Source organism: Pelophylax lessonae (assembly GCF_965119305.1).
Source record: "Pelophylax lessonae genome assembly, chromosome: 9".
NCBI lineage: Eukaryota > Metazoa > Chordata > Amphibia > Anura > Ranidae > Pelophylax > Pelophylax lessonae.
In genome coordinates this window covers 22,434,892-22,450,888 of record NC_138776.1, presented here as the reverse complement: position 1 = coordinate 22,450,888, position 15,997 = coordinate 22,434,892, and the positions used below count along the sequence as shown (strand labels likewise).

General features: G+C 47.0%; 1 protein-coding gene across 1 annotated transcript in view; it reads left to right on the top strand.

Moving 5' to 3' along the window:
- The window catches only part of HPS1 (HPS1 biogenesis of lysosomal organelles complex 3 subunit 1), an 86,694-nt gene that overhangs the window by 37,855 nt on the left and 32,842 nt on the right, over nucleotides 1-15,997 (top strand). Inside the window, exon 12 of the mRNA XM_082268367.1 lies at nucleotides 14,079-14,146. Within this exon, the coding sequence (XP_082124493.1) occupies nucleotides 14,079-14,146 (68 nt within the window). The remainder of the gene's footprint in view (nucleotides 1-14,078; nucleotides 14,147-15,997) is intronic.

Below are 15,997 nucleotides of genomic sequence, written 5' to 3'. Positions count from 1 at the left end.
TCCTCCTTGTCCTCTCCCACCCCTCCTCATCCGAATCCTCCACAACAGAGGGTGAGACATGGGACATGGACACCCCTCCCTCAACCCCATCGACCCCACCACCATCCAGCACCCCTGCACCCTCTTGGCCGCGTTTGCGGTGTCGAGAGACAGGGACTGGAGGTGGAGTAGGCCGAGGGGGAAGATCCACTATACCCGCCCCCCCAGCAGCTTCCGCTAGTCTGGAGGATCTACGCACAGTAGATGTAGGAACAACAGGAGGGACAGACTCGGGGACCACATCACTAGGGGAAACAGAATCTGACACAACAGACACAGGAGGGACAGACTCAGGGACCACATCACTAGGGGAAACAGAATCTGACACAACAGACACAGGAGGGACAACAACAATTTCCTCTCTAACTTCAGCTGCTTCCTCTTCTTTATCAAGCCTCTGCAGCTCAGTCTCCAATCCTGGCAAGTTATGCAGTGCCTCTGGGCACTGGCTATATGGATGACCCAGCTGCTGGCACAAATTGCACCGAATCTGGGTGCATTCTCTGGCCAAATGGCCTAAATCCTGGCACAGTGAGCACTTCTTGTGGGTGCAGGACGATGCAAAGTGGCCTTTATCACCACATTTATTACATACCTTAGGCTGACCTTGGTAGAAAATGGTCAGCCTATCCCTACCCAGAAAGGCTGAGCAGGGAAGGTGCTGAACTACATCGCCCAGCACCCCCAATTTTAGTGACACTGTCCAGGCCCCTGTCCATATCCCATGCTCATCAAGGACCTTCCGCAGTGGAGTGAGGACCTCGCCATATCGGCGTAGCCATACTAATAAATCAGCCTCTGGTATGGATTCGTTACGCACCAAGATGGTCACCGACTTTATCAGAGGCTGTCTTGAGATCACCTTTGGCACCAAACCACTCCACTGCTGAAGGCCCTTGCACCTCCTAAATCTCTCCCAAAAGAGATCCATACTCTCAGGTTTCACAAACGATAAATCAAATTCATAACTTCCCACCGGGCAAATCAAAGCAAAAATGTCACAGGCTTTAAACCCCATTTCCAAGACCAACTCGGCCACTCTCCCCCTTACTGGCGGCGTTCCATCGCCCTCCCACCGCAACTGTACCACATTCCTCCTCCTATACCCACTAACCAACCCCCCAACAAACCTCCTTGAATTGCGATTATTAACCGAAACCCCACCACCCACCCTGGTGTGACTCCCCAAAACTGAAGCATAGCTTCCAACATTCCTCCCAGCAGAAAATCCATCAGTTTGTTTTGAAACATCCGACACAGACATAACAGATAACGATTGTACAGATCCGGGATTGATCTGTACAATCGATAAATCTTTCCTCTGCTGAGCAGGGGGAGAAATGTCATTTCTATTTTTCCCAGCAATATTATCCCCTTCACCACCACCCACCACATTCATTGCTTTATGATTATTGTCATTTTTAATACTTGCTGGGATATTTGTTGTCTTCACAGCAGAATCCATAGTTGGTGCTGCACTGGTAAGAGTTTCAGCTGTCATCTTCTCTTCCACTGGGACAGGGTTTTCAGCTGTGGAAATGGAATTCTGTTCTAGCACAGCAGCAGGTAAAACACTGCAGGTAACTTCCATGGCTGCTTCCATTCCAAAAACAGCAGCATGCTGATCCCCTCCCCCACCAGCAATCAGCCCTGAAACACTGGGAAGCTCTGGTGAAAGTGAAACAGACTCCTTGGAGCTGGCAGCCATTTTGCTTTCAGAGGGACTACTGGTCTCAGCCAGACCAGCAAAATCCATGTCTGGGGTGTTAGATGCAGGTCCATCCACATTCACCTGATGGTCCGGGGATTTCACGGTCAGGGATTTTCCCTGCATGTCTGTACTGGTTGTGTTCACAGCAGAATCTCCAATAGGTAGCTGTAGGCAAAGCTCCTTCTCACCTGGGACACCATCCACTACAGCAGGTGGGGCAGACATGTTGGATGGCAGCATGGTATACTGGGATTTCTCCACCAGTACTGGCTTTGCTGGTTTGTATCTCCTCTGCCCATCCACAGGGATTTCTGATGGATCATCAGTGAATGCAAACTTATCTGCTCTCAGGGGTGACTCCATCTCCTGGATAAATGTCAGGGATCCATGCCCACTCTCAACCCCCTGGCTGGTTGCCGCTGGTGATTCCCAGTTCTGGCATGGGGGGAGAGGTGCAGAGGCAGATGGAGCCGGGTCATCCCTTACCTGAGGCTGCTGATCCACAGAACTTGCTGATGTTTGGCTGGCAAATCTCCTCTCATTATCAAATTTTTCTTTAAACACTCCGCTTCTATCTTTCAACTTTTCCAACAATAAAGATTGTTTCTTTACCTTATCTTCCAGATCCTGTAACTCAGGCTTCATGGCTGTACGATTTTTACTCCAGGCCTGGCAGTATTTGGCTCTGAAGGATTTATGTTCAGCCTTCAAAACTTTAAGCTTTTCTTCAGCTCTTCCAATCGCCCTAAAACGATTGATAACCTTCTGGCTGAAGACATCCGCATTCTCATCGGGGCCTGGACCCACAGACAGGTCCTCCACCTCCTCCTCACTAGGCCCCGTGTCATCAGGGGGGTCCCTCCCAGGGCCTCCCCCAGGATCAGGCATTGTTCCTGGGCCAAGCTAGCAAGCAAGGCCCAGGCTTGAAAAGGGCTGGATCTCACAGAGAGCTCCTTGGGTGTGTCCTCCTCCTTCTTCCCACTGACCACCAATGTAAGGGGCGTTCTTCTCACTGGCCACCAATGTAAGGGACATTCCTCCACTGATCACCAATGTAAGGTACATTCTTCCATTAATCACCAGTGTAAGGGACATTCTTCTACTGACCACCAATGTAAGGGGCATTTTTCCCACTGACCACCAATGTAAGGGACATTCTTCTACTGACCACCAATGTAAGGGACATTCTTCCACTGATCACCAATGTAAGGGACATTCTTCCACTGACCATCAATGTAAGGGACATTCTTCCCACTGATCACCAATGTAAGGGACATTCTTCCACTGATCACCAATGAAAGGAGCATTCTTCCCACTGATCACCAATGTAAGGGACATTCTTCCCAATTTTTGTTTATTAAAAGTCTTGCAATCAATACGCATAAAATCAATATTCATAAAAAAATATATATACATATTTACATGAAAAGGGAAAAAAATACATAGCAAATTCTGCTCTCAAACAAAGAATGGCTTTACAGCATAAGCAAAACTCACATTAACATATTTATTATCGGGGAAAATAATCTTAGTAAGACTCACACCACCACACCAGACATCCAACCTGCGAGGTCAAGAAACAAAACCACCCCATTATGCATGCAGCCCTTCTTCAAAAAAGAAGATAATAAGCAACAAAAACTAGGGGAGTGAAAGAAATAGCATAGGAAAAGGGCTCCTCTTGGACAGTGCACCAAAGGCAGGTCTGATATTCCTCCACGCCCTTATCCAGACCGCTCGAGGCTCCATGCCCTTCTCAAGACCCCGAATCTTCCCAACCTCACCCAGAATATCGTACACCACCACCTGGACAGGGGGGAATTTCTTCCACAGGGTAATCTGGCACCACCGTGCATTCCACGTGAAGTAATGGACAACTAACTATATTAACTAGAAAAAGTGTATCCAAATCAAAATTCCAACGAGTCTGGAATGCCCCGTACACCCACTTCGCATAACTCATGAGATGGAGAAAGGAGATGCCTAGAGCACTCCCCACCCTTTCTCTATCGCTCATTGACAGACGTAGTCTTCTTGATTCTCAAGAGCTGGGTTATGTTGTCTCCGCAGGAGTAGGACTAGGCAGAATGACAAAACGTTCTGGCTCCACCCTAGGGGGCAGTCCCTGAGGGTATATCCTCCCTCTCTCTGCTACAGGGAATCAGTTTTTTTCTGTCTAGTCAGGAGTAAGGACCTAAGCTCCTTGCTGGGATCTTTTGGTCCTGGCAAGACTTTTTTTCTTTAAGAAAGAGACATTTTTTAGGTAGTTTTCTCCAGTGTTTTTTTCCTGTGAGATCTTCAAGCAAAAATGCCGGACTGGGCGACACTTGTGGTCACCCCAGCCGGCCTACGAGCGCGTGCAGACCAGGCATTGCACTTGGTCGGCCGCGACATATTCAAGTAAGTATGCGGGGCCGGGCGACGGGCTGGATGTGAGATCCAGTGGTCACCCCGGTTTCTGCCTAAAAGGCGCGTGCAGACCAGTGCGCTGAGTCGGCTGCGACGGAGTCCCAGTAAAGGGACTGACTTTGCGAGTTAAAGCTCGCTTGGACGCCAGGACCAGAGAGTCGAGGCGTCCACAAACCCCCACCCCGGTGGAGAGGGTATTATGAAGAGAGGGTGCCTGTCGGTTCGGTATGGTGAGTAAGACGTTCCCTTTTTTTCCTCATTTATGAGGCAGTATATATTATGGGCCCCTCCATATATGGTCAGTATATATCTGACACTTACAAGTCCCCCTTGTAATACAGCATGTGTTTGTGGGAAGTGGACTTGGTTCAAGAGCTAACACTCTACCCAGCAGACTGTAACATTACAGCAGACATAGGAGGTATAATCCTACCTTATGTGCAGTGTATCTCTGTAGATCCATATGTCACCTCTCAGCAGAGTGCAGGTGGATGTGCTGGGAAGACGATATCGGCGGTCCGCCGCCATTTTGCCGTAGACCGAATACATATATGTCCTCAGGTCACGCCGGCCGCCATGTTTTTGGAGTCTTATGTCTCTTCTATGGGGGCGGCCATGTTTTGTGAGCCCAGCTTCCTCGTGGAGGGCTGGGAACGCCGGAAGGCGTACACAGGGGGCGGAGCCACGCCTTCTGCCCGGGAAAAAGCAAACAGCTCCTTCCAGTCTGTGTAAGACAGACGCTGGCTGCAGTTTGTTGGAAACTGCACTGCATCGGTTGGTGAGCCTTGGGGGTCCCTCTCTCTCTCTCTGGGATCGAGAAGCAGGTACTCTGAGGGGCGCTATTGCGCTAGGGGGAGACACACAAAAAAAAAAAAAAAAAGTTTTTTTGTTTATTGTTGGCAAAGTGTCCTGTATTAACATGGACCCTGCCACTCATGTATCTCCTCCGGATCCCCTCGAGGGGTCTGCGGGATCCTCCAGCACCCCGTTGACAATTGAATCTTTGTCAGCTATTATGGAAACTTTTGTGTCCCAGGTGGAAGTGGCTTGTCAGGGACAGGGCGCAAGAAAGCGACCCCCGCCTAACCCCTTATTATCTGAAACCTCGGATTCAGACTCTGAGCCTATTTCTGCAGTTGCAGGTACTTCATCTGGTATTGGTGTCTCGGGTCCTGTCTCTTCAGACAGTGAGGAGGATGTTTCGGCATCTGCCATAGCCCGAGAGGAAGCGTTGGTAAACGCACTCATTGTATCTGTTCAAGAGACTTTAAGGTTACAGGGTATTCCATCAGAAATAGCTGAAACTGAGATCCCTTTTGGGACTAAAAAGCGCATCAAAGTGGCAAAGGTTTTTCCATTGCCCAAATGTTTTGGCAATCCAATCGATGAAGAATGGCGTCTGCCAAAACGCACTTTTAATATTTCCAAACGCATTGACAGGCGTTATCCGTTTGAGGAAACCCTTATTAAGAAATGGACAGAACCACCTGTGGTGGATTCACCTATTGCTAGATTGAATAAAGCCACGGTTATTCCTTTAGAAGACGCTCCGTCCTTTAAAGATCCAGTGGATCGCAAGATAGAAGCTATGTCTCGCACCATGTTTTCCTTGATTGGATCAGCTTTCAGGCCAATAATTGCTATTGGTCTGGTTTCGCAGGCTGTAACTGAATGGACCAAGTGGTTACGCCGGGACTTAGAAGAAGTCCCTCAGGCGGTATCAGATTTGTTGGAACAAATGATACAGGGGTTACAGTTTGTATGTGATGCGGCGTTAGACGCCACTCCATTAATGGCGCGAGCATCAGTCTCAGCAGTGGTTCTCAGGCGTACACTGTGGCTAAAAGGTTGGATAGCCGACCAAGGTTCCAAAAAAGCATTGGCTAATATCCCCTTTTCAGGAGAGCGTCTATTTGGAGCCAACTTAGATGAGATCATTAAGGATCTCACCGGTGGAAAAAGCACCTTTTTACCGCAAAATTTTAAAGGTAAAGGAACTCGTCAAAGACGAGGGCCTTCTTTTTCTGCTCACAAGAGGTTTTTTCGTCCAGCGGGTGAAAAAACTAAGTCCTCCAAAGCTCCTGCAGGAGGCGTCAGGGGTCGGTGGTCGGGCAAGCAAAAGCCCGCCCCCTCCAGACCCGAAGATAAACCATCCAAAGCCTGAAGGTGCGCCCCCACCCATAACTGGGGTGGGGGGACGTCTTCGCCGGTTCCCGGATCCATGGCTTTCCAGAATCCCGGACAAATGGGTTTGCGAAGTCATAAGGTCAGGGTACAAGATCGAGTTTCGATCTCTCCCACCGGCGCGATTCTTCCCTTCCAATATCCGTCTATCCGCAGATCGTTTAGAAGATCTGCGGAGAGCAGTCACAGATTTACTACAACAAGGAGTGGTAGTCCACGTTCCTTGGACAGAACGGTTTCAAGGGTTTTATTCAAACCTGTTTACAATACCTAGGAAAGAGGGCAAAGTGCGTCCAATTCTGGACTTAAGAGCACTCAATTCTTTCGTCAACATAAGAAGATTCAGAATGGAGTCCATTCGCACGGTAGCAGCCTTCCTGCATCCAGGGGATGTCCTAGCGTCCATAGACATCAAGGACGCCTATCTTCACATTCCCATTTTCGCAGGACATCAGCGTTTTCTACGCTTTTCCGTAGAGAAGAACCACTATCAGTTTGTGGCGTTACCTTCCGGTCTCGCCACGGCTCCGCGGGTCTTCACAAAGGTGTTGGCCCCAATGTTGGCACTTCTGCGCCAAAGAGGTATATCGATTCTAGGTTACCTAGACGATCTTCTGCTTCATGCAGAATCTCCTCAGACCTTGCTACAAAACATAGAAATTACTATGATTTCTTTACAGGAATTCGGGTGGCTGGTGAACCAGCAAAAGTCATTTCTGGTTCCCACCCAGAGGCTCGTATATCTGGGTCTAATTCTAGACACAGTCAGGACGAGAGTTTTCCTTCCGGTAGGGAAACTTCGAAAGATTCAATCAGCAGTCCAGTCGTTACTGTCCAACAGCTGGTCTTCCCTTCGGACGTGCATGAGGGTTCTGGGGTTGATGGTGGCTTCATTCGAAGCAGTCCCATTTGCCCAGTCCCATACCCGAATTCTTCAGCAAGAGATTCTTCTCAGATGGAATCGGAATCCGGAATCCCTGGACAATCAGATACAATTGAGCAAACAGACCAGAGAGTCTCTGGTTTGGTGGCTTCGGTCTCCAATGCTCCGCCAGGGAAAGTCATTTCTGCCAATATATTGGACGATAGTGACCACGGATGCCAGTCTATCCGGATGGGGAGGAATTCTTGGTCAGTTATCTGTCCAGGGACTTTGGTCCCCGGAAGAATCCAGATTACCGATAAATGTATTGGAACTGAGAGCGATCAGACTTTGTCTGATTCACTGGACCGAGCAGCTCCAGGGCAGCCCGGTTCGGATCCAGTCGGACAATGCCACGGCCGTGGCTTATGTCAATCATCAGGGGGGCACCAAGAGTGTCCGAGCGGCCAAAGAAATGGCTTGCATTCTTCACTGGGCGGAACGATTTGTTCCAGCAATCTCTGCGGTGTTCATTCCGGGGGTGGAGAATTGGCAGGCAGATTATCTCAGCCGTCAGACCCTGGATCAGGGGGAATGGTCCCTCCATCCAGACGTTTTCCACCAGTTGTGCCTACGGTGGGGCACACCGGATGTGGATCTGTTGGCATCACGATTCAACAGGAAAGTTCAGAGATTCGTGGCTCGCTCCCGCGATCCTCTAGCAGAAACCGCAGACGCACTGATCGCCCCGTGGGGGCAATACCAGCTAATATATGCCTTCCCTCCTCTCGCGTTACTGCCAAGACTTCTTCGCAGGGTAGAGGAGGAAGGAATCCCAGTAATCCTGGTAGCTCCGGACTGGCCTCGTCGAGCTTGGTACGCCGACATGGTCAGACTGGTGGCGGACGTCCCATGGAGACTTCCTCTCAGGGAGGATCTACTGTCTCAGGGACCGATCTTCCATCCTGCTTTACGATCGCTGGCTTTAACGGCCTGGCTATTGAGACCCAGGTGCTGAAGGACAAAGGTTTGTCAGCTTCAGTTATTCCTACTCTAGTTGAAGCAAGGAAAGCGACTTCCAGAAAGATTTATCATCGCACATGGAAGTCCTACATTGCATGGTGTGAACCTTTGGGGTTCCGTCCTCGGTCTTATTCGATTAGTCGAATATTGGCTTTTCTGCAACAAGGGGTTGAGCAGAAACTGGCCTTGAGTACTATCAAGGGTCAGGTCTCAGCATTAGCCATCTTCTTTCAGAAGCCTTTGGCTACTCATTCCTTGGTGCGGAATTTCATCCAGGGGGTGCGACATCTGGCTCCGCCAGTGCACGCGCCGTTACCCCCCTGGGATCTTAATTTAGTGTTGTCGGTTCTTCAGAAACCTCCCTTTGAAGATATTAGGGAGATTCCTCTACCCACGTTGTCCCAGAAGGTGGCCTTCTTGGTGGCTATTACTTCTGCACGCAGGGTGTCAGAACTGGCCGCATTATCTTGTCGTTCACCATATCTGGTGGTTCATAGAGATAAGGTGGTTCTTCGTCCGAATCCATCCTTCCTACCAAAAGTAGTTTCAGAATTTCATCTGAATGAAGAAATTGTATTACCTTCCCTGTGTCCTAAGCCCAGTCATCCTCGGGAATTTGCTTTGCACTCCTTGGATGTGGTCCGGGCGATCAGGGTATACTTGAAAACGACAGACTCGTTTCGCAAGACGGATTCACTTTTTGTGATCCCAGATGGACCCAAAAAGGGGTTGCCTGCATCTGCCGCGACCATTTCCAAATGGATCAGACAGACGGTAGTACAGGCTTATTCTATTAAGGGTCGGGAGCCCCCGTTCCCTGTTAAGGCGCACTCCACTCGGGCACTTAGTGCGTCATGGGCCTTTCGCCATCAGGCGTCAGTGGTCCAGGTGTGCAAGGCGGCTACCTGGTCGTCGGTGCATACCTTCTCTAAACATTATAAAGTTGATGTAATGGCATCGTCTGATGCCTCATTTGGCCGCAAGGTTTTGCAGGCCGCAATTTGAGGAGACCAGTGGTCTACCTCGAGGGTTTTTTTCCGTTGGAAAATTTTTTCTTTTAGTCTCATTCTTTGTTTATAATGAGCCTTTAAAACTTCTAGTTTGGCACCGGTTGGGCCTACTAGATTGGATTTGATTTTGTCAATCCCACCCCTCATTTGTGGCACTGCTTCTGGATGTCCCAGCTCTTGAGAATCAAGAAGACTACGTCTGTCAATGAGCGATAGAGAAAAATGGATTTTTGTAAGAACTTACCGTAAAATCCTTTTCTCTTAAGCTCATTGACAGACGTAGTACCCGCCCCTCTATCATTGAGTTGGGTTGGGTTAATTTCTCTGTACTGCTTTAAACAGAACTGATTCCCTGTAGCAGAGAGAGGGAGGATATACCCTCAGGGACTGCCCCCTAGGGTGGAGCCAGAACGTTTTGTCATTCTGCCTAGTCCTACTCCTGCGGAGACAACATAACCCAGCTCTTGAGAATCAAGAAGACTACGTCTGTCAATGAGCTTAAGAGAAAAGGATTTTACGGTAAGTTCTTACAAAAATCCATTTTTTATACACTCTGCCCACTGACCACCAATGTAAGAGGCATTCTTCTCAATAACCACCAATGTAAGAAACATTCTTCCCACGACCACCAATGTAAGGAACATTCTTCCCACGACCACCAATGTAAGGGGCATTCTTTCTTCTCACTGACCACCACTGTAAGAAACATTCTTCCCACTGACCACCAATGTATGGAGCATTCTTCCCACTGACCACCAATGTATGGAGCATTCTTCCCACTGACCACCAATGTAAGGGACATTCTTCCCACTGACCACCAGTGTAAGAAGGAATCCTTCCCACTGAACAATAATGTAAGGGACTTTCTTCTCACTGACCACCAAAGTAAAGTGATTTCTTCCCACTGACCAGCAATGTAAGGGACTTTCTTCCCACTGACCAGCAATGTAAGGGACATTCTTCCCACTGACCACCAATGTAAGGGGCATTCTTCCTACTGATCGCCAATGTAAGGGACATTTTGCCCACTGACAACCAATGTAAAGAGCTTTCTTCCCACTTACCAGCAATGTAAGGGACTTTCTTCCCACTGACCAGCAATGTAAGGGACATTCTTCCCACTGACCACCAATGTAAGGGGCATTCTTCCTACTGATCGCCAATGTAAGGGACATTTTGCCCACTGACAACCAATGTAAAGAGCTTTCTTCCCACTGACCACCAATGTAAGGAGCATTCTTCACACTGACCACCAAATATAAGAAGCATTCTTTCCACTGACCACCAATGTAAGGAACATTCTTCCCACTGACCACTGCCTAATAGACTAGTATCAGTATATATAACCATTTATTAGTAAGGGATTCCAGAGACCTGAACGTTTTATTTTAAGGGCTTCTCCATGTTAAAAAGGTTGAGAGAGGCTGGTGAAGGCTGTTGTACATGGTAAAAAGAACTGTACTCTACCCTCATAAAGCATACTTTTCCTGGAGTATGACATAATACTTAGAAGGGTAAATTGTGGTAAAGTTTGGAGAATGTCACGTTATTTAACAATGTATTGTTTTTTTTCTGACTAGACTTTCATGATGATTTTAAATAGAACACCAGTCAATGGTTTTAGGTGGAATCTTCTTACACATGATCTCACTAATAGAGGAAGTCGGCAGTTGAAGGGCTTTTACCTAGAAGGCTGTAATACAGAGGTAGGCAACTTTGGCACTGCATCTTTGATGAAACTAGAAATCCCATCATGCCTCTGCCTCTGGGAGTCATGTCTGTTGCTCTCAGTCTTGCAGTGCCTCATGGGACTGGAGTATTAAGGTTGCCTACCTCTGAACGTCTCATTGATAGTGGAGGTTCCTTACTCCTGAACTTCTCATTGATAGTGGAGGTTCCCTACCCCTGAACTTTTCATTGATAGTGGAGGTTCCCTACCCCTGAACTTCTCATTGATACTGGACGGTCTCTACCCCTGAACTTCTCATTGATACTGGAAGTTCCCTACCCCTAAACTACCCATCGATACTCGAGGTTCCCTACCCCTGAACTTCTCATTGATACTGGAGGTTCCCTACCCCTAAACTACTCATTGATACTCAAGGTTCCCTACACCTGAACTGCTCATTAATCCTGGACAGTCTCTACCCCTGAACTACTCATTGATACTGGAGATTCCCTGCTCCTTAACCACTCATTTATCAGTATCAGGTTGTCTATTGATCAGGTTACCTACCCCTAAACTACTCATTGATACTGGAGATTCCCTGCTCCTTAACCACTCATTTATCAGTATCAGGTTGTCTATTGATCAGGTTACCTACCCCTAAACTACTCATTGATACTGGTGGTGGTAGCCTACTCCTGAACTGTTTACTGATACAGGCAGTTCCCTACCCCCTGAACTGCTCATTGATCTTGGAGGGTCTCTACCCCTAAACTACTCATTCATACTGTTGGGGACCTACCGCTGAACTGTTCACTGATGCAGGCGGTTGCCTACCCCTAACTACTCAATGATACTGGAGGTTACCTACCCCTGAACTACCCATCGATACTGGAGGTTGCCTACCCCTGAACTACTCATTGATCCTGGAGGATCTCTACCCCTGAACTACTCATTGATCCTGGAGGGTCTCTACCCCTGAACTACTCATTGATCCTGGAGGTTACCTACCCCTGAACCATTCATTGATACTGGCAGTTGCCTACCCCTGAACTACTCAATGATACTGGAGGTTACCTACCCCTGAACTACTTAATGATACTGGAGGTTGCCTACCCTTGAACTACTCATTGATCCTGGAGGTTACCTACCCCTGAACTATTAATTGATACTGGCAGTTGTCTACCCCTGAACTATTCATTGATACTGGCAGTTGTCTACCCCTAAACTACTCAATGATACTGGAGGTTACCTACCCCTGAACTACTCAATGATACTGGAGATTCCCTACTCCTGAACCACTCATTGATCAGTATCAGGTTGCCTATTGATCAGGTTACCTACCCCTAAACTACTCATTGATACTGGTGGTAGCCTACTCCTGAACTGTTTACTGATACAGGCAGTTCCCTACCCCCTTAACTGCTCATTGATCTTGGAGGGTCTCTACCCCTAAACTACTCATTCATACTGTTGGGGACCTACCCCTGAACTGTTCACTGATACAGGTGGTTGCCTACCCCTTAACTACTCAATGATACTGGAGGTTACCTACCCCTGAACTACTCATTGATCCTGGAGGGTCTCTACCCCTGAACTACTCATTGATCCTGGAGGTTACCTACCCCTGAACCAGTCATTGATACTGGCAGTTGCCTACCCCTGAACTACTCAATGATACTGGAGGTTACCTACCCCTGAACTACTCAATTATACTGGAGGTTGCCTACCCCTGAACTACTCATTGATCCTGGAGGATCTCTACCCCTGAACTACTCATTGATCCTGGAGGGTCTCTACCCCTGAACTACTCATTGATCCTGGAGGTTACCTACCCCTGAACCATTCATTGATACTGGCAGTTGCCTACCCCTGAACTACTCAATGATACTGGAGGTTACCTACCCCTGAACTACTTAATGATACTGGAGGTTGCCTACCCCTGAACTACTCATTGATCCTGGAGGGTCTCTACCCCTGAACTACTCATTGATCCTGGAGGGTCTCTACCCTTGAACTACTCATTGATCCTGGAGGTTACCTACCCCTGAACTATTAATTGATACTGGCAGTTGTCTACCCCTGAACTATTCATTGATACTGGCAGTTGTCTACCCCTAAACTACTCAATGATACTGGAGGTTACCTACCCCTGAACTACTCAATGATACTGGAGATTCCCTACTCCTGAACCACTCATTGATCAGTATCAGGTTGCCTATTGATCAGGTTACCTACCCCTAAACTACTCATTGATACTGGTGGTAGCCTACTCCTGAACTGTTTACTGATACAGGCAGTTCCCTACCCCCTTAACTGCTCATTGATCTTGGAGGGTCTCTACCCCTAAACTACTCATTCATACTGTTGGGGACCTACCCCTGAACTGTTCACTGATACAGGTGGTTGCCTACCCCTTAACTACTCAATGATACTGGAGGTTACCTACCCCTGAACTACTCATTGATCCTGGAGGGTCTCTACCCCTGAACTACTCATTGATCCTGGAGGTTACCTACCCCTGAACCAGTCATTGATACTGGCAGTTGCCTACCCCTGAACTACTCAATGATACTGGAGGTTACCTACCCCTGAACTACTCAATTATACTGGAGGTTGCCTACCCCTGAACTACTCATTGATCCTGGAGGGTCTCTACCCCTGAACAACTCGTTGATCCTGGAGGGTCTCTACCCCTGAACTACTCATTGATCCTGGAGGTTACCTACCCCGGAACTATTCATTGATACTGGCAGGTGTCTACCCCTGAACTATTTATTGATACTGGCAGTTGTCTACCCCTGAACTATTCATTGATACTGGCAGTTGTCTACCCCTAAACTACTCAATGATACTGGTGGTTACCTACCCCTGAACTACTCAATGATACTGGAAGTTGCCTACCCCTAAAATACTCATTGATATTGGAGGTTGCCTACCCAGAAATATTGCTTTTTATTATAATTCATGATTTGTTTTTCAGTTTCCTGCTAAAGCTCAGTCATGACTGGTTCTCTTTTTACATTAACATTCTGGTATGTCCCATAAAACCATTGTCTGGAGCATCCCATTAAAAAAGTTCTATAAAAGAAATATACAAATAAAGAGAATTTCACTGGTATTGAAATGTAATGCGTTCCAAGCTGCGTCTCTATAAAGTGTCTCTTTATTTAGTTGCAGAATATCTGGCTAGAATTCAAGAATAAAGCGTTCTCCAGAAATGAGAGTGGAACTCCAGCAGAGTAAGTGCAAATAAACACAGTCATCTTTACATTACATTATTTTGTTGGCGACACTTTTTTAGGTCTGAGCGTAAAACAGCGATCCATTGTTTCATTATACAGGAATTGGCATCTTTACAAACGAGGCGTGCTTGTTCCCCATTCCTCCTCTGAGATCGCTTCTGTTCTGTTGTGTTTTAGGATCTTTTAAAAATAATATATTGTAAAATCTGTAACCATAATTATTTTTTAAATTGTTTTGTGCAGACCTTTTTATGTGAGCCTTTATAGGTCAACGTAGTCCCACCAAAGCCTCAGACTTTGAAACCTTGGGTAGTCACAAAGCTCAGTCACCCTACATATTTTAGTCCTTTTTTTTGTCCTCGGGGATGTCTGCCCTGAGTTGAATGGAATTTTATATAATTTTTTTGTAGTGCACCCCCAAAGGAGCCTCTGGTGGATGCAGTCCTATTTCCCCACATAGCGCACCTACAGCCAGGCACAAAGCATTTTTATCACTCTTTAACTGGCTCCGAAGAACAATCTTGGGGTTTTTTTTTGTTTTTTGTTTTTTTGCATAGCTTGAAAAAACGACAGATGAAAATAGGAATGCTCCAGACATTCAGGGGTCTAAATATTTACAATGAACACACCCGAGGAGAAGAACATCTCAAAAGGCAGACCGGGTTACAAGTTAGGATACAATGAAATGCAGTAGAGGACCGCATAGTGCAGAATCAAAACTTGGCAAGGGTGGAGTGCATGTAGACCGTTAAAAGACCATTTTAAAAACCACATACTGGAAGTTATGGCTTACCTGTGGTGGGTTCGAATATCTCTTCTGTATGGTCTATGACAGGGGTCTCCAAACTGTGGCCCATGGGCCAGATGTAGCCATTTGCCTGCCTTTATTCGGCTCTCGGGGAACAGTTCTTTCACTGATTTGAGGCACTATTCCTTCCACTGACACCAATGACGGGGTACTATTCCTCCCCCTGACACCAAAGATGGGGTACTATTCCTCCCACTGACACCAATGATGGGGTACTATTCCTCCCACTGACACCAATGATGGGGTACTATTCCTCCCACTGACACCAATGATGGGGTACTATTCCTCCCAGTGACACCAATGATGGGGCACTATTCCTCCCAGTGACACCAATGATGGGGCACTATTCCTCCCAGTGACACCAATGATGGGGCATTATTCCTCCCACTGACACCAATGATGGGGCACTATTCCTCCCACTGACACCAATGATGGGGTACTGTAGAAAACAAAAATTAAACCCGCGCTACACAACGTGAAAATTAAATGTACAAGAATGCAATAATGCGCAGCTGCTGCAGACACTAAGAAAATCTTAGGGAAATATGATGAAAACGAATTTATGCAGCGCTAGCTCCAATAAAGTGTTAAGTGCTGTGATATAAATGCAATATTCAATATTTTATAAAGTGCACACTGAATAATCAGATATAAAAAGTGCTATGTGCTAAAAATATCTATGCAATAACCAATAAATAATATAGTGCATAATATACAAATATGTGATTAGAAATAGTCCAAATAAATATTCAGTGCTTGAAAAAAGTCCTTAAAGTGATCCAATTAAGGTGCCAAATAATTAAGGTGCTTGCAGAGTGACAAGGTGCCCCTCAAGGTTCCCCACTCACCAGATTGCAGATAACTTAAGACCTTCAAGATTATTGCACATTGCCCGGGATCTTTAAAGGACCAGAACTTCTCCTGTGTAGCCTTCAAACTTTTTGGGTCAGCTTCTGCTTCCACCGTTAAACAAAAGAATGGCCATACATGGTGAAGTAAGTATGAGCAATTTATTCCCAAAAAAATATTCAGATGGGTAC